Here is a 19,331-nt window from a genome sequence, read left to right on the forward strand (position 1 = left end):
GCCTGAACACCAAGGGCTGGTGGCTGAGCTGGGGGCACTTGGGGACATGGGAGGAGAGCAGTGGGGAGGCCTCACCTTTGTGGTAGTCGTTGGGGGAGGGGAGGGCACCCTGGTAGACGTGGTAGGGCAGGAGGCGATGGAGGGCGTCCTCAAAGGAAGGGAAGGCTGTCTTGTAATCGGGGTGCAGGACGGAACCCTGATGTTTGTGCAGATGCTCCAGGAAGCTGGGGGTGGGGTTAGACCACATACACAGAGCTGGGGTGAGGGCCAGAGAAACTGATCCTGAACCTCAGCCCCATGACCAATTCAGACTGCAAAGGAGGGTGGCGCCAACCTGGCTCCCTGCGCCCACTTGTCTCATGGCCTCCCTGGCCGTGGACCAACGTTAACAGGTGACAGAAGAGGAAAGAGAAGCCTGGGAAAGTGAGGGGACGTCACTCTTGCTTAGAGGATCCAAAGGAGAAAGGGAGGGGTTGAGAGTTAGGTGGGAACCTTCAGATCCATGCTGCCCTGTCTCCTGCCACCAGGGGGCAGGACCGCTCCACTGCCTCTGTAGGGGTGGGGCTGCCTAGGAGGGTGCTAGATTTTAAGTACCTGCTTTATTTCTCAGTTGCGGTTTTCTACAGAATCCCTACTACAACGGGTTGGGTTTCCCCATCACATGACCACGTGCCCCACCAGACAAGTCCTGAAGAGCAAGCAGCCCTCTACACCATGGGGTAGATCTCCCGCTCTCCTCTCTTTGTTAGCAAACACCACTCAGGCCTCTGAGTTCTCAAACAGCCTGCCTGCTCTCACCAACAGGCGGCCACCTATTCAATTTACCTGACTCACTCAAAACACGTTTCCCCATCTTCCCTGGCCCTCAGAGTTGTGTGTACTTAACCCACGGGCCCATGCGGGCAGCCCTGGCTCTCCACCACATCTGACAAGTTACAGAGTCAGCGACAGCCCTGACATAAAACTGTGGATGGAACCCAGGGCCTAGAGCATTGCAGCCTCTTGAAGTAAGCAGCCCGCCACTGTTCCCTTAGCAGAAGGGAAACTGAGGTCAAGAGGGAATGCACACAGCTCGGGAGAGTTGGAGCTGGGACTCTGCAGAGGTCAGGGCAGGTAGCTGTCACTCACCAGGCTTCTTTGCTGGGTTGTAGGAGGGGCTGTTTCTTCAGGCTACACAACTTGCTGTCATACTGAGGAAGGAAGACAGGTGAGTGACAGGTACCGCTAGGAGGAACACTTCTAGGTCTCCTCAGTCTATGTCCCCCATCTAGCCATGGACATAGATGGTGAAGGGAGCTGGCACCAGCTACAGCATCCCTGCCCGTCAAGAGACACCTGGTAGGGAAAGCCAGGTGTTCTGTCATAGCCTGTGTCCTGGTTAGCCTGACCTGTAACTTGAAACAGCCTAGAGTCACCCGAGAGAAGCCTTAACTGACGTCTGCTCTTTGGGGAATTATCTTGGTTAACTGATACAAGAGGGCCCAGCCTTCTGTGGGTGGCAACATTTCCTAGGCAGGTGACCCCAGGCTTCGGAAGAAAGCTAGCCTAGCAAGAACATAAACCCATGAACGATGAAGCCAGTGAGTCAGCCAGTAAGGACCATTCCCATGGTCTGTGCTCCAATTCCTGCCCTGGCTTCCCTCAATGATTGTGATCTGAAAGAGTAATTCAAATAAACCCATCCCTCTCCTAAGCTGTTTTTGATTACAGTCTTTTGTTTTGGTTTTTGATTTTTGGAGGCAGGGTTTCTCTGTGTAGCTCTGGCTGTCCTGAAACTCACTTTGTAGACCAGGCTTGCCTTGAAGTCACAGACACCTGCCTGTGTCTCCTCAGTGCTGGAATTAAAGGTGTGCACTGCTACCACCTGGCTGGTTACTGTCTTATCATAGCAACAGAGAGCAAACAGACCCATCTCAAAAACCACGGAGGTGGATGTTTGTGAGTTTATGGCCGGTCTTGGATAGAGACCCCATTTCAAAACCAAGAAGTAGGATAGGAAGATGTCTATGAGGTCAAGACCAGCCTGGTTTACATACTGAATTTCAGACCAGTCAGGACTACAAAGTAAGTTTCTGCCTCAACTAAAACAGAGAGGGAGGAAAGACAAAAAAAAAATCAAGGAGAAAGGGAGGAAGGGAGGAAACCTGCTTGGGAGATGCAGCCTAGGTTATGGGAAAAGAGTATCAGCAAATAGGTCCAAGCCCTTGGTGCCCCCACCTGTGTCCTCTCTGTACCAGCTCAGGGAGGTCTCCTATGTTGACCTTTTAATTTCACCGTGATTAATAATATCCTCCCTCATCTCCATCTCCTCTCACCTTCTAGTGAATCGAGTTTCCATATACTTAGTTTGAGATAATTGGTCTGTCAAAACTTCTTTACCAAAATCCAGAGGTTTGTGCAAGTCAGTGCTCCATCCTCAAGCCACACCCCCAGCCCCTCACTGGGGGATTCTAGTCAGGGCTCTACCACTGAGCCACGCCCCAAGCCCCTCACTGGGGGATTCTAGGCAGGGGCTCTACCATTGAGCAACGGCCCCAGCCACTGAACCGCCCACATCTAAACTGCTGTATTGGTGCTTCATCTCTGATCCTACAGAGGTCCACACACTCCTGCCCCTAGCTAGCTTTTCTCACCACCTAAGCAGCCCTTGCCCCGTGTCCTATGTCCATCTCTTGCTAGCTCACTCTTTGATCCCTAGTTGCTCTGAGGCTCCTTACCTGCAGTGCTGGGGGCTTCCCTGGCCCAGACACAGCAGCTTTGGCCACACTCAGGGTTGGAAGGTTGCTGGCAAAAGCTTTGTTTTCGGCAGGAAGTAAAGGAGGGAGACCTAGAGGGGAGCAAGAGAGAGGACCCAGGGGTCACCAGCATGAAGGCCCTTCCTCCATGTGAGCATTCTTCCCATCCCACAGCCCTCCCACCAATGCCTCATTCCCAATACCTGGGCAGTCTGCCCTCCTTCCTGGACCGGTTGGTGCCAGGAGGGTAGGGCAACACCCTGGGCTCTGGTACACAGCAGTTCTACCTGATCCCTTTGCCTAGGCAGGCTCTCCCTACCTGTGGTGGCCATAGATGTGGAGGCAGGGGCATGGCTGGAGGCGGCAGGAGCCCCAGGTGGTGCCTGTCCGCTGACTAGCACAGAGGCAGTAGGACTGGAGAGGGGCCCCAGGGTGGTAGACGTCTGTGGGGTGGCGGGGGTGCCTCCAGCCTTATTTTGGAGGACAATCCCAGATGGCACCTGAGGAAGGACAGGTGGCTGAGGGGTGGGGCATGGGATGGCAATAGGGTAGCCAGATGCACACGGACACACTGTAGGCAGGGCAGGGCAGGGCAGGGGGCCAGTTTGGGAAGTTGGGGAAGTTAGGTGTCCCTACTGATGGTTACCTGGTGAAATCTTTCCAGAAGTGCTTTTGGCTGGGGCAACGCAGGAAAGGGGGCAGTTACCATCTGGAAGGCCCGAGGTGGTGGTGGAGGGGGTGCTGTGGGCTCAGGGACCATGTGGAGGGCTGGTGGCGGAGTGGGGGACTTATGGGGTCCCTGACCCGGTGGGAACTGGGGCTGGAAGTCAGGGGGTGTGGGGACTGGCAACCTGGTAGAAGGCTCAGAGGAGGAGGCCACAGTGGAGGGGGTAGAGGCAGGAGGGAGGTGGGGGGTTGAGGGCAGTGGACCCTCAGGGGGCTGGGATGGGGGTCGCAGAGGGGGCTGGGATGGGCCTGGGGCCGTGGGGCCTGGGGTGCCAGCTGGTGGTGGGACACCCAATTGATTCTGGATGACAAAGATACTAGCTGAGGAACCCTGGGGAGGAGGACAGGGGTGCAAGGCAGGTTCCAAGGGTTGGCAAGTCAGGCTCTGTGGCTGGGAAGGAGGGCGTGAGTGGGGTCTTGAGGGTGGGCGGGAAGGGGGCCTGGCAGGGTGTGGGGAGGGCATGTGGGGACTGTCTCCCAGGGGAGCCTGGTGAGGTAGTGATGGGGAGGAGGCAGGGCCAGGGGCTTTTAGTGGAGCAGCTGCAGGGATCTGTGCAAAAAAGGGAGACAGAGGCAGAGACAGGCTCAGATCAGCCTTGGCTTCCGCTCTCCCAAGACACTGTAACCCCAGGCCCCCTTCACCCAGCCCCCCACCATCCCAAAGGCTCCATTCTCCACCTACTCCAGTCCTGCTGGAGGCAGGACCCCACTGCCACCGCTCGCCTTTCTCAGCACCTGGCTTCACCCGGCCACCCGTGCATTCTCTCCTACCCACCCCTCCCCTGTGTACCCCCCACCCAGCAGACCAAGGCAAGCCCTGCAGGGTGCACAGGTGGGCAGCAGCAGAGGAAGCAGCGGCAGGGAACACTGGGAGGAGCACCACAAGCTGCCGAGCAGGAGGCAGGAGGAGCACAGCACAGGGAGCTGCCCACATGACATTACACAGACGACACTCGGGGTATGTGGCTGCCGGCCAGTGTGGGAGGCTTCATGACCCAGCAGCAAGGACAAGAGGGCAATAGGAAGTGGCCAACCATGGGAAATGGGTGTGTGGGTGGTGTGTTCTGGGCACTATTCTGCTGCCTGTCTCTCAGTGTGCCCCTGACCTATCTATGTCCACTTTTGTATGTGTGGCAGTTCTAGACAGTGCCAAGTCACCCACACCATCCAGCCTGCATCCTGCACCCGTGTGCACTGACTGTCCTTCCACCTAAGCAGGTCTTGGCCAGTTTTGCCCCTCAGGACTATCCTCAAGTCATGACCATAGTAGGCACTGTGCAACCAGTGAGTGCCGGCTGTGTACCCTAACACTGACCTAGAGCAATGAGCTGGCCCCAGTACTGGATAATGGGGTGCCTCACGACGAGGGTAAGTGGGTAGAGCTGGCAGCTGCAGAGGGAGTCTGCCACCAACAAGATGTGGGGCTTGAGTGTAGGTCCCTGTGAGGCTGCCACCCTTCTTGAAGCCTTTATCTCCTGAGACACTGGGCTGGCAAGATGGCTCAGCAGGTCAAGACCTGCTGTCAAGTCTGAGGACCTGAGTCTGATGCCCAGAGCCCACATGGTAGGAGACAACCATCTCCCACAACCACCTCTGTGACATGCATGTGGGCACACACACAGAGACCTGAGACCAGAGAACCTGGGGGCTCCTCACACTACACCAGTAGTAGCAGTCCCCAACCTTCCCAGGGCTGCGACCCTTTAATACAGTTCCTCGTGTTGTGATGACCCCTAACCACGACACGACTGTCATTACTACTTCATAACTGTCCTTTCGCTAGCGATGAACTGTAATCTAAAATCTGTGTTTTTCGATGGTCTCAGGCAACCCCTGTGTTTGTTCGCCCCCCACAAAGGGGTCAGGACCCAGATGTTAACAACCACTGCTCTACACTGACACAATCTGTAGTTCATTCAGCATTACCGCCTGGTGGGACACCCCAGCATCTGGCCCCTAAATCCGGGACATTTTGAACAACTGTTCCAAGCTCAGCTCTGACTAACTTTTGGCAACTAAGAAGTAAAATACACTTAAAACAAACTAGATCAAGCAACCAGCCTCGCCATCCCTACAGCACTGGCAGCTCTTGGCAGAGGGTAGAGTAACAGATCTGGGCCTGCCACACAGTAAAAGGGACCATCCTCCGACAATCCTGCAGAAGCAGCTCGTATGATGATTTCAAAGCTTCATTCTGTCGGGAATGGCCTCAGATGGTAGCGTGTCTGTCCACTATGTACAAAGACTTGGGTTCGATCCCCAGCACTACTTCAACCTGGCATAGTGGCTGAAGGGCTGTGATCCCAGCACTTGGAAGGCAGCTAAGGCAAGAGGATCAGGAGTTCAAGGTCATCCTTAGCTAAATAAAACAAAACAAACCTTTAACTCAGTTGTTCCTTCTCCAAGAGCAGGCAACACAGAAAATTTGGAAGGGGCAGAGGGATGGGGGTGGAGCTTTAGTATATACCTGCAAGGCAGGGCAGAGCTGTGCTGATGTCCTTTAAGGTTTTTTTTTTTTTAATTTTTATTTTATGAATATATATGTTTTACCTGCATGTACATCTGGCCCACAGAGGCCAGAAGAGGGCACTGGAGCCCCTGAGACTGGAGTTACTGACAGCTGTCAGCTCCCTTTCGGATTATTTTTGATTGGTTTACTCAATCTTTCCACAAATAATAAAATGTTTCACTTAAATTTCTTTTATTTTCTTTGGTTTCTCGAGACAGTGTTTCTCTGTGTAGCCCTGGATATCCTGGAACTCACTCTCTAGACCAGGCTGTCCTCAAACTCAGAGATCTGCCTGCTTCTGCTTCCTGAGTGCTAAGATTAAAAATCTGCACCACTACCACCCAGCTCAAACTAAATAAACCTTAAAAGAAAGACAATCCCAGTCCTTGCTCACAGGGATATCCACTGTGGCCATATATACAATAGGCAAACCAGAGTATAGCCCAGTGTAGAAAGTGCAGATTATTGTACTGGTGCCTAAGAAAAGCCAGTGTGTTTCCACTACCCTAAACACCTTTCCAGTGAATGGCCACACAGGGTGTGGGAGAGCTAAGTGAAACAAGACTGCCTTGCTGAGCAAGTGTTTAAACTGGCTTATGAGTGCTGGGGACATGGCTCAGTGGACACCGCACCTGTCCATAAGCCTACAGACCCAAATTCAAAACCCAAGATAAATATATGCACACAAAATAAATTGAGCACAAAACTGAACCAAGCAGCAGTTCTGTGTGCACACCAAACCTGCTAGCTTTGCTCACAGCACAAGTACAAAACAAGGGGGTTTGCTTTGCTTGGTTTTGAGACAGGTCTCACTTTATAAGCCAGACTAGCCCCAAACTTCCAGTAACCTCCCTGACCCCGCCTCCAGAACACTTCAGGTACAGATGCACATGACATCTGCCTGAATGATACGATGTTGAAGACAATTCTTCCCGGGGCTGTCATACTGCACTAAAGTCTCAGGAGTGTGGGGCAGAGATCACACATACAACCTAGTCTCAAATATCCAAGTAACAAAAACATAGCATTTGCACCACAAAAACACGCAAACACCAAGAAAGACTGACAGTGGCTGGCGAGGTGGTTAGGTGCATAAGAACACTGACTGCACTTCCAGAGAACTGGGGTTTGATTCCCAGCACCCACATGGCAGTTCACAACGGTCTCTATTTCCAAGGAATCTGACACCCTCCTCTGGCCTCTGTCGGCACTAGGCATACAAGTGACGGACATACATATATGCAGGCAAAATACCCATACAAATAAAAAAGTAAAATAAAAAAAATTTACTACCGATTTCTAAGACAGCCCTGGCCACCCCACCTCCTTATATTTAACCCCACCCATACCAAGCCAGGATTAGTATCTGTGATTAGGAATTCCCCAGAAGTAATCATATGTCACTTCCGAGACAAGGCCAAAAAGAAGCTTCCTATAGCGGCTCTCACTACTTATCCACTGTGGAAGCCAATCATGGCTTGCTGTGGCCTGTCCCTTCAGACGCCCACACGGTTGAGCTGGCAGGCAGGTTCACCAGCCTCAGCAAGCCTTTACATGACTGCCGCCCTGCCTGACACCTTCTTTATTTCTTGATTTAAGATGAGACTCTCACGTAGCCCAGGCTGGCCTGGAACTCACTAGGTAGATCAGAATGGCTCAAACTGCCTGCTTCTGCCATATAGGTCCTGGGATTCTAGCTTGAGCCTTGCCTATCAGTCTCACTGTGAAACCCAGGATAACCTTGAACCTCTGGGTCTTCTTGCCTCTTGCAAGCATAGGCCACCACACCCAGCTGCCTGGTCTCAGTGTTGGTCGGGCCTGGTTACACATTCTTACATGAATGTGTAAGAATACAGACAGCATTCATGAATTTACATGAGTGTCCTCACTCTGTAAAGTAGCTGCTGTCATTATTGCCCTTACTTGAGAGGCAAGGAAACTGAGGTACAGAGAAACAAGCAACTTGCCTAAGACCCCAGGGCCCAGAGGTGGTGATAGAAGATACCAGGACTCCCTGCTCCCCAAAACTCTACAATTTCCTCAGACCATGGCTTGTCACCTACATGCATTGCCTGCTAGGGACATTCATGGGTTGCAAGTCAGCATTTAAAAAGCATAAAAGGACAGAGCTGGAGTGCTGGCTCAGTGGTTAAGAGCACCTGTTGCTCTTCCAGAGGACCCAGGTTCTGTTCCCAGCGCCCACACCAGGTGGGTCACAACTGCCTGTATCCTCAGCTCCAGGGAACCTGACGCCTCGCCTCTGATCACTAAGTGCACCTACAACCACTGGAGGTCCTGACTACAGCAGACACAAGCAATTCCTACTCTGTGTGGAGGACACACTAGTTCACTGAGTCAACCTAAGCCTTCCTCCCAGTCCTCAATCTAGACAGAAGAAACATGTTCAGGTTTACATGACAGACAGTCTATAAAATCATGGCTGTTTGAGACTAAGTCCACACTGACTTTGCTATCCAGCCCCTTGCTGGATAATATATTTCTGTTCCAATTCCCACCCTTCCTCTGGCTCTTCTTTTCCTTTTTTAAAACAAGTTCAAGATCTGCCTCTCTAGAATAAAGGGGCAGCCTGCCTTAATCTCTCATGTGCTTACGATTCACATGAAAGCAAAGGCCCACTTTCCTCACATGTAAAAAGTGTCCACAAATCAACAAGAAGCTGACCAAGAACCACCAGTTGAAAATAGCAAAGAATATAAACAATTTCATAGAATAAATACCTCTTAAGTTTATAAAAACTTGCCTGATTTCATTGGCAATGAAAATAAATACAACTTAAAGACAAATACAAGGCGCTCCAGTTCACCGTGAGTGTACTGGTGAGACTGGCGGAAGAGGGGTGCACACCGCACTGCTGCCGCAGCTGGACCACTGGCAGTCCACAGCCGGCAGCTGAGAGAGCATCACAATATAGAGCCACACCTTTTAGACCCAGGAAACCCAGTTTAAAGAACTTATTCTAGGTTATGTGTGGCAGAATAGACTTGGATGCCCAGTGACTTCAGACTCTGTGGCAGAAGGACAATAAATGAAAGGCTTAAACAGGACAACTTAGCAAGACTCTCTCAAAATGTTCAAAGAGCTTGTGATGTATCTCAGTAGCAGGTGCTTGCCTAGAGCCCACCAATGAGGGGTCAGTGGCATGTTTCAGTGGTAGAGTCCCTGCCTAGAATCCCCCAGTGAGGGGTTGGGGGCGTGGCTCAGTGGGAGAATGCCTGCCTAGCACACACCAAGCTCAGTTTAAACCCAGATTACAAAACAATTCATCCTGTAAAATGCCACCCACATGAAGCCATTGTCTGTGGCCTTGTTCATAACAAGTCAAAGCCAGGAGTGACTTAGAAGCCCACTGACAAGAGTAGCTAAAGAAATAGTGTACCCACACAATGGTCTACTATACAGCCACCAAGGTCAAGTTTAACAATCGGTACAAGTGTGAACCTAGGCACAGTACACTACTGCTTTTTCTAAAACTGGAAGACAGAGTGTTCATGTGTGGTTATGCTCACATCCACACCGAAAGGAAATTCAAGAGCCCTGTCTAGGAGAGGCTGAGGAGACAGGGTCTCATATAGCCCAGGCTAGTCACAAACTCCCTATGTATTATCTGACCTTCCCATCTCCACCTCCTGAGTACAGGTTACAGAGTCATCATGTCTGACTTTAGTATGTTTTGACATGTAAAGGAGCTGTGTTACCCAATACAGGAAGAGGTCATTTCCCAACTCTCTGTGACTTGTGTCCCCGTCTAAAGCTGGACTCTCCCTGCGCTGGCCCTGGTCTCAGATGTGCACAGTGGCCAGGAGACATTCAGAGAACACGAGAGTGGAGAACAAAGGAGAGCGTGATTTCCAAGGCAGCAGGACAGAGGCAGGCAGGGCAGAGCGGGGAGCTGCGCAGAGGACACCAGGCTGCCAGGGCGCATCTACCTGGGGAGCCGGAGCTGGGGAAGCCTGGCTGTCGGGGGTCTGAGCGCCGAGGCCAGCTCCTTTGGTCACGGGTGTGGCCAGGGCTGGTTCTTGGGCAGGAGGCGGGGCGCTGACTATGACCGAGGCAGGCACCGAGAGGTGGGGACCCTCTGTAGAGAGGGGCTGCTGGCTCCTCTCCTGCAAGGGGCCACCCACACAGGATCAGAAGGCCCCCCGCAGAGGCCATGGGCTCCCATCTGAGCCTGCCACCCCCACTCAATCTCATGAGGAATTGTAGACAAGAGGCGCAGGGCAGGCAGACCCCAGAACCTCTGGCTACTGTCCCGCGTGTTCCATCTGTCTGCCTGTCCATCATTTCATCCACCCATACTCCCTTACTGACATCCCCAGTCGGTCTGTCAATCCCATCTCTGTCTGTCAGACAAGACAACCTACAGACCTCACGGACAACCCTGAGAGCCCCCACTAGCCCCCTCAGCTCAGCTATTTGTCACCCAACGCCCCCCAATGCTCCCCCATACCTGGGGCAGGAACATCTGGAGGGAATCCTGAGTGAGTATGGCCGTTGTGGCTGCAGGGGGTGGCTGTCCCAGGACTATCTTCTCTGGGCTGGCCTGAGGAGGGGTGGCCTGAGGCTGGGTGGCCGCCTGTGGAGTAGGGGCCTGTGGAGGCTGCTGTGCCGGTGGCTGTTGGAGACCCAGGGGCAGTGATGTGGTGACAGCAGGGGGCACCTGGGTGGCAGGCTGGACTGCCAGGACAGGCGTGGCCTCCCCAGTGGTAGCAGCTGGGGTGGTGGGCTGCACCAGCCCATCAGGGGTGTTGAGCATGGCCACAGCACTGGGGGGCAAGGTGACACCCTGGAGGACGGTGGTGGCCGTGGGGCCAGTGGGGGCAGGCTGGCTCTGGGTGGGCAGGCTGCCAGTGGCCAGAGACACAGGCATCTGGAAGAGGGCAGGCTGGCCCACTTGGATGGGGGCTGCAGAGAGGATGTGCGCGGCGCTGTGTGCCCCAGAGTGGGGTGCCAGCACAGGGCCTAGACTCAGTGGGCCTGCCAGGTTCTGGTTGGTGAGGATTGGGTTGGCAATGAGCTGTCCACCTGCATGGGGTGCTGTGGCCGTGAGGATCTGGCCACCCACATTGGCAGGCAGGGCAGAAAGTGACTGGGGAAGTTGAACAGCTGAGGCACCTGGCAGCAGGAACTGGTTCTGGCCAGAAAGCATGTGCTGGGCTGGGATCACGATACTGCTGCCTTGATTGAGGAGGTGGACGCTCATGGGCTTGCTGAGGGTTCCGGGGGGCTGCGGTGGAGCTGTCCCCGTGGTGGTGACCGGTGGTTGCTTGAATACATTCGCCTGCAAGGCTGGTGCGGGGAAGCTGGACAGCACCACATTCTGGCCAGCTTTGCCTGCGGCCATGAAAGTCAGGTTCTGGGGGGCCTTAGGTTGCTGTGGCAGGGTACCTGGTTCGCCCTGGATGGTGAGGGTTGCCCCCGTGGGGGTGAAGGGCTTGGGTGTCAGCTGGTAGAGTTTGGGGGGCAGTACCCCTGCAGGCTTGGGCTGGATGGGCGTGGGGGTTCTGTGTAAAATCACATTGGGTGCTTGTACCAGCGGTGACGTGCCGAGGCCTGAGGCCACCGCCAGTGGCTGTCCCGAGGGTGCCCCACTGGCTGCAGCAGTGGCGGTACCTGTCCCAGCAAACACTGAGTTCCCATTGAGAGTGGTGGTCACTGCAGCTGGGAGATTTTTCTGGATTACTAGGCCAGCCCCTTGGGGGGAAACGCCGGCAGACGCCAGCGTCACTGGCTCTGAGGGCCCGGCTGCCGAGGCCAAGTAGCCACTGACAGGCACCTGCTTTGCCAAGAGCTGGGAGGTGGGTGGGTTAAGGGCCATGACAGGCTGGCCCACCACTTGAATAGGTGCCAGACCCAAGGTGGCTGCTGTGGCACCCCCAGGGCTGCCATTGGGAAGGCCCTGGAGGCCTGGAATGGGCTGAAGGGTCACGTTGCCTAGGCCCACAGGCTGCAGGAAGGGCTGAACGCTTAGGGCCTTGTTGACCACATCCTGGGGTGGCACCAGGGCCTGGTGGGTCAGTACAGTGGGTGGAGCTTGCAGGCCCAGCAGATCGGCACTGCCTTGGAAGAGAGCCTGGGCTCCTGCAGTCACCGCAGTGGCTCCTGGAGCCCCTGTAGCACCAGTCCCATTGTCGGCGGGCTGTAGGGTGGGCAGCTGGAAGGGGCCCAGGTCCAGTTCAGCCTCAGCCTCCAGGGTCTGTTCTGTGATGTTGGCCTCCTGAAGACTCTGCTGGAGAATGTCACAGGGCTGTTCTGGGCCCCCACCGCCCCCGCCACCTCCTCCTGCAGCAGGGGAGCCCAAGATATCATCTTCCAGGAAGTCCAGGTCCACGCTGGGGGCAGGCTGGCTGGGCTCTGGGTTTAGGTGGTTGCCGGAAGCTTCCTGCACATGGAGCTGGAGGACAGACAAGAGAAGGCAAGAGCCGAGGTCAACATGGGGACACTTGGTGTCAAAGGCCACTACAATTCAGCAATTTTCTATCTGGAAGTGGCTGGATGCAGCTCAAATCCTGGCTTTGTGGGCTTGACTGCAGCTTGCTTAATCTGACCCCAGTTTCTCCATCTGCACCTACCAGCAGAAGGTAATAAGAATACTGGGGATGGACGGGAGCAAGACTGCTCAGCGGGTAAGAGCACTCATCTCTCAAACCCGAGTTCCAGCCCCGGATCCCAGTGTGGAAAGAGGCAGATGAGTCCTTAAAACTCTCCTTAGACCTCCAAGTGCACACCATGCAGCCATGTATCATCACTAACAAGAGTCATACACACAAACATACCATATTAATAATTAAGAAAATATGTTTTTTTAAAAAAAAAAAAGATAAGAATTTCATTATGTAACACTGGCTGACATGGAACTCACTATGAACTCACAGAGAGCTGCCTGCATTTTTTTTTAATAGTCAGTTGGGAAGATGAGACAGCTCTGAGGATAGAGGCAATGGCATGCAGCCTTGACAACCTGAGATCAACCCCTGGATCCCACAAGGTGGCAGGAGAGAACCAACTCCTGAGAGGTGTCCCCTGACCTCCACACACATGCTGTGGTAAATTCATGTACACACACGTGCTTATGCACACACAGGTGCACACAAAATAAGTAAAATAAAGAAATAAATGAAATTATAGCCACAGAGACCCACAATATTTATTTGTAGTTCCAATACTCCCTACAAACCAAGAGTATTTAATGATTTTTTTTTCTCTTATTGGGAGGGGGAGATTGAGACAGGGTCTCTCTGTGTAGCCCTGGCTGTCTTGGAACTTGCTACATAACCCAGGATGACCTTTGTTTGCCCAGGCTAGATAAGAACTCATTATGTTACCTAGACTGGCCTTGAACTTGCTTTACAGCTAAAGATTATTCTATATGAACATATGTGCCTATGCATATGTTTGTACAACACATATGTGTCTGGTTTCTATAGCGGCCAGAAGAAAGTCGAACTCCCTGGAACAGGAGTTACAGACAGTTGTGAGCCACCATGTGGGTGTTGGGAACCAAACCCCACTCCTCTGCAAAAGCAGCCAGTGCTCTCAACCACTGAGCATCTCTCTAGACCCCATGGATGACTTTGAACTCTAGATCCTCCTGCTGCTAATCTCCTGACTGCTGGGACCTTAGCAAGAACAACCACACCTACCTGGTTGTTGTCCTTGTTTTAATTTTTATAAGAGCAAACTTTACCAGGAGTTCCAGGTGGTACACTGCATAATGACCCAGCTGCCCCTCGAGGGTTGCCATAGGAAGGCACGCATGTGACATCATATATGACACAGACAAAACTTGTTTGGCTCCAAAGTTCAATATGAGGCAGCGGGGTTGGAAGAAAGACAGACCACAGCACATGAACTGTTGCCGGGTTTGGGGCGGGGAAGTGGGGGGGGCGAGGGTGGTGCCATGCTCACTGAGACTTCAACCAGTGGCAAACACAGCTCAGTAGACTTATGGTCCAAAGAATCAAAGTGGCAAACACAGCTCAGGGGCTTACGGTCCAGAGGGCCATATAATACACAGGTTCGAGGTTTTATGTCACCTCTTCAGATTTTGACTAGATGGAAGATTCAGAGCTGGGCTGGGCATGTGGCTCAGCTGGTAGGGTACCCGCCTAGAGAGCATGAACCTGGGTTCGGTTCCTAGCACAGACTTGGTGTGGTGGTGCATGACCATAATCCCAACAACTGAGGGTAGAGGCAGAAAGATTAAAGTTGAAGGACATCCTCAGCTACCCAGTGAGTTTCTGACTGTTGGGGACCACATGAGACCCTGTCTCAGAAAACCGAAATACCTAAATTTCAATAAAGGTCTGGGCAGGGTGGTGATGGTGCATGCCTGCCTTTAATCTCAGCACTCAGGAAACAGAGACAGGCAGGTCTTTGTGAGTTCAAGGCTAGCCTGGTCTACAGAGCGAGTTCCAGGACAGGATTTCTCTTTAGCTTTGGAACCTAGCTCAAAACAAAAACAAAAACAAAATATAAATAAATAAAGGAAGGAAGGAAGGTTCGTCTTAATAAAGACAGAATGGTCACCATTGTAACTGGATCTATGAATCAACGTTGTTTTTCCTTTTTTTTTTTAAGATTTTATTTATTATTTATTATGTATACAACATTCTGCCTCGATGTATGCCCGCAAGCCAGAGGAGGGAGTCAAATCTCATTACAGATGGTTGTGAGCCACCATGTGGTTGCTGGGAATTGAACTCAGGACCTCTGGAAGAGCAGCCAGTCCTCTTATCCACTGAGCCATCTCTCCAGCCCTCTACGTTGTTTTTCTAAACTTGATCATTACTATAAAAGGTTATTTGGAATATGATATTACAGTTGATACAAAACAATGAAAATTACTCATAAAGTAACCTGTTAAAAGAATGACATCACAGTGACAGGGAGCAGGAGCAGCAGAGTGGCGCAGAGAAAAGGGCAAGAGGCACTGGGGGAGATGCTCATTCTGAAAATGGCTTGCCTCCTAAGTGATGATTTGAGCTCGATCCCCAGAACCCACACAAAAAATGTCGGTGGAGATGATGGAAAGATGGCTGAGCAGTTAAGAGCACTGGCTGCTCTTGGAGAGGACCAGGGTTCAATCCCCAGCACCCACAGGGTGGCTTATGATTATCTGTACCCGCAGTCCTAGGAGATCCAACACCCTCTTCCAGACTCCACACGTACTGTGCATACACGATGTACAGACAATCATGCAGGCAAAATGTTCACACATAAAAATCATCAAATAATTTTAAAAAACCAGAGGCACCAGTAATCCCCATGGTGGAGGGAGATACAGACGGGGACTTCAGGACTAGCTGGCCACCCAGCCTCGCCAAGTGATAGTACTCGAGGTTGGCCTCATGTGTAAACATGTGAACCCCAGCGCACACACACAAAGAAGCAATGAAGGGCTGGCAAAGACAAGCACACAGGACAGGCTCAATGCTCCGTGCCCCCATCTTCACTTTCAGAGTCATGTAGGGGAGGAACCTTTCCCAGAGTCATATGGTATCTACCAAATACACCAGAGCTGGCCTCTGCCCCTCTCTATGGCCAGGGTGGTGGGACAGCTTGGTTCCTGAACACCCCCTCCCCCAAGCAAACACAACCAGGGCATGCACAGCCTCTGCAACTCCCTCCTGCTCCAGCAGCGTGGGAGACCACCACTGGCCAACCACTTACCCCAGGACCTTCATAGAAGGCACTTTGGGCCTCCACGGGGGCATCCAAGAGGTCATCGCTATCCAGCTGCAATGAGATCCCCCCAATCCAAGGTCAAACGTGAACAAGGCAGGACAAGGCTCTAGAGCAGAAATCAACTTGGGTTTGAGGTAAAAAAGGAGGGGAGGGGGGATGTGGGCTAGCCGCACACTTATCACCAGAGGCACTTCCCCAGCCTGGCCTCTAAGACTCCACCCCCCCTGAAGCGCCTGCCTTGATCTTGGGACTTTGCCCTCTTGGTTTGCACCCAAGCTGTGCTCCTGCATGGAACTCACAGTCCTGGTAGCACATCCTTCAGGGACTGTGGCAATGCCACCTGCTCATGGCACCTGCCCCACGATTTTCACTAAACCCCTCCCTTCTCCCTAACATCGTATCCAACACATAGTTGTGTAGCCACCCGCCTTCTGGGGGACAGGACTTGCTGAGTCCTGGGGCATCTTTGCAGCTGAAATGAGCCTAGAGTATAGGTAAGAGAGAGCCATCTGCCCTCCTGAGTGCTGGGGTTTACGGCACGCACTGCCATGCCTGGCCACCCTCTACTGTATGTACTGTCTGGGCTACTATCTCGTTGCACTCTTGAGGGTTCAGCACTTCAATGTCTCTCCTTTAGGAGGGAGTATTTGTTTCTCTCATCAGAGTGCACACTAGAATTAGTGGCTCCTTCCTTCCTCAAGGCAGATTCTCATATAGTCCACCTCAAACTTGCTGGTGGTTAAAACTGGCCTTGAACTTCCTTCCGATCTCTTCTCTACCTGCGCAGGGCTTTAGTTACAGGTGCATCCTACCATGCCTCATTTTATGTGGTGCTGGGGACTGAGCTCAGAGCTTCTTATATAAGCCAGGCAAGTACCCTACCACCTGAGACACATCCTCAGCTCTTAGCAGCTCCAGTCTGTGTGACTCAGGAGATTAGGTCATAAAAGGTATTAAGGCTTCCTCCTGGCTCTCTATCATGGGCTGCCTGTGACAAGGGAAGTCAGCTGCCAGAGCCCGAGGACATTTGAACAGTGTGAGAGAGACACCCATGGGAAAGGGACATAGGGGCCCTGGCAGTGGCCACAGGAGAGAGTCAGGATAGGTATATCGGCTGACCTTAGACAAGCCGCTAGATGCTTGTAGCTCCTGTTCCATACAGGTTGCTATGATCTCAGGGGGATCTGACCCAGATTTCTAATGTGGCAAATCTGCAAAAGCTTAACAAATATGTACTAAGTAGCCGTGTGGGGGTAATCTCTCATACCACTGTAGAAAAAAAAAAAACACAGTTCCACCCAGGTCCCCAAACTGCCACATTTTCCAGATAGTGCCTATCTTTAAATCAAATCCGAGTCCCCAAGAACTGCTGTCAAGTTCAGAATAAATAAATCTGTTTTGTGTGGTGGTGCACGACTTTAATCCCAACACTGAGGAAGCAGAGGCAAGTGGATCTCTGTGAGTTCAAGGCCAGCCTGACCTACATATTAAGTTCTAGGCAGTCAGGACTACACAAAGACCCCGCCTCAAAATCAATCAATCAATAAATCAAATAAAAAAAAATCACCTAACCAAAGTCTAATTCACTCAGTGCCATCCTGCAGTTAGTTCTGCTTTAGTCTAACCCTGTTCCCTCGAATTTACCACCTCTCTTGATTTCACTCGCGCTACAGCACTGTGGTCACCTGTAATGTCACCTCCTTAGAGTGACCCTCTGACTACACCAGCTAGAGGAGGCCTTTGCTTTCTTTCATTAAAAAAAAAAAAGAAAAAGTCATTTTATATGTATGGGTTTTTGCCTGCATGTACATCTGTACATCACATGTGTGCCTGGTACCTCTCAAGGCCAGAGGAGTGTGTTGGAACTCCTAGAACCGGAGTTACAGACGATTGTAAGCTGCCATGTGGGTGCTTGGAATTGAATCTGGGTTCTTTGGAAGAGCAGCTAGCATGCTTTGTTTGTTTGTTTTATTGAGACAGAGTCTCTCTGTGTATTCCTGGCTGTTCTGGAACTTGGTCTATAAACCAGGCTGGCCTCGAACTTAGAGATCCACCTGCTTCTGCCTCCTGAGTACTGAGATTAAAGGTGTAGGCCACCACTACCTAGCAGCCAGTGTTCTTCACTGCTGAGCCATCCCTCCAATCCAGGGCTGTTTGTCTTTAATATCTGTGTATGTGTGTTGTACACACATAGCCGGATGTCCTGCTCTTCACCTCTCTGCCCTATTCCCCTCAGACAGGGCCTCTCGCTGAATCAGGAGCTAAGCTAGTGATCAGCAAGCCCCAGCAAGGCCCCGCGATCCCACCTCTCCCCTCTCCCCAGAGAAATGGAGCTACCAGTGCACATGGCCATGCCTGGTTTTTAACAGTTCTAACTAGGGATTCAAACTCAGGTCCTCACGCTTACGTGTGGCATCTTATCCATAGAGCCATCTCTCTTTCTAGTCATTTCATGCCTGATATTTTTAAGGAAAACCTAGTGAATAGTGAAGAACTTCTATTTACTTTTATTTATTTACTTATCTGTTTATTTACTTAGAGACAGGGTGTCTCTGTGTAGCCCTGGCTGTCCTGGAGCTCTACTACGTAGACCAGGCTAGCCTCTAACTTAGAGATCTGCCCACCTCTGCCTCTGAAGTCCTGGGATTAAAAGTGTATACCTGGCCTTTTTTTTTTCAATATAGCATATTTTAATTAAATAAGCATATTCAATACAGCATTGTTTCCATGTTAAAATACATGTTGAGACAGTTTGCATTCTTTCTTTTTGGTGACTGACTTATTCAGTTACCTGGGAAGACGGCACGGCAAGAGAACAGGACTGGATCTCTTTCTTGCACTGACAAAACCCCTCAGAGAATGTCTACTGTCTTAGGGAACCTGGCTCTCCCTTCCGATCCTCCAGTCCCCATGCCCAGGGATTGCCCTTCCCTGCCTCTGGTACTTACCTTTTCGGATCCATGCAAGAAGTCATTGAGGGCCTGAGGGTCACTGCAAGAGAGAGGGAAAAGAGACCTTAAGGAGCTAGGCTGAGGAATGGAGGGAGGGGAGAGGGGTGGAAGACTAGTGTGGGGGGAGGGGGGGAGCCCGTTACTCACCAAATCACGTCTAGTAAGCATCTCCCATCCTCATCATCCATTTCCACTAGATGGGGCAGGTGTGGGAAGAGGGTGAGGGAGACATGATTAGATTGAGGCAGTCTGCCCAGCTGCCCCTTTAGGGGGGGCACCTGGAGGGGAGGGTCAGAGCAGCTGTTCCCAGAGTGCACAGGGCTGAATGGAGGGGTAGAAGAACCACTTCCCAGCACCCTCCCAAACAGAAATTCTGACCAGGGATGGGGCAGGATCCCTATCCTCTGGTCCTCACGCCCAATATGCCACCACATCTGACAGGGCATCAGTCAAGACTAAGATCTCTGATGGTGCACAGGCCTTATACTAAGGGCTACGGATAGGTCTAGCACACCATGGCACCCCCACTTTAGTGATAAGGAGTTGGAGGCCCCCAAATGGCTACTCCCCATCTTTCCAGTGAGTGGGCTGCGCATGCGTGAACCCCAGGGAACACGCCTGTTCCAACCTCCAGGACGCAGATCAAATCTGCCATTCTACTTTTATAACCTTCAAGAGTCGCAGAGTCAAGTACAGTTCAGAGTC

General features: G+C 52.0%; 1 protein-coding gene across 8 annotated transcripts in view; it reads right to left on the reverse strand.

The window, feature by feature from the left end:
* Positions 1-19,331, reverse strand: part of Bicra (BRD4 interacting chromatin remodeling complex associated protein) — a 65,515-nt gene that overhangs the window by 3,985 nt on the left and 42,199 nt on the right. For 2 of the 8 annotated variants that reach the window (XM_050130280.1, XM_050130281.1), the window contains exons 3-12: positions 18,624-18,666; positions 16,795-16,895; positions 15,661-15,726; positions 10,439-12,382; positions 9,918-10,094; positions 3,382-4,011; positions 3,055-3,235; positions 2,718-2,827; positions 1,129-1,190; positions 76-224 (exon numbers count right to left, since the gene is read on the reverse strand). In XM_050130280.1, coding sequence (XP_049986237.1) covers positions 76-224; positions 1,129-1,190; positions 2,718-2,827; positions 3,055-3,235; positions 3,382-4,011; positions 9,918-10,094; positions 10,439-12,382; positions 15,661-15,726; positions 16,795-16,833 — 3,358 coding nt within the window. In that variant the 5' untranslated portion in view covers positions 16,834-16,895; positions 18,624-18,666. Of the gene's footprint in view, positions 1-75; positions 225-1,128; positions 1,191-2,717; positions 2,828-3,054; positions 3,236-3,381; positions 4,012-9,917; positions 10,095-10,438; positions 12,383-15,660; positions 15,727-16,794; positions 16,896-18,623; positions 18,667-18,773; positions 18,820-19,331 lie in introns of all 8 variants that reach the window. The other 6 variants (XM_050130276.1, XM_050130277.1, XM_050130279.1 and 3 more) reach the window with 5 other exon arrangements.

This window comes from Alexandromys fortis, unplaced genomic scaffold, assembly GCF_014885135.2.
Source record: "Alexandromys fortis isolate MF-2015 unplaced genomic scaffold, M_Fortis_MF-2015_v1.1 scaffold_325, whole genome shotgun sequence".
Lineage (NCBI taxonomy): Eukaryota > Metazoa > Chordata > Mammalia > Rodentia > Cricetidae > Alexandromys > Alexandromys fortis.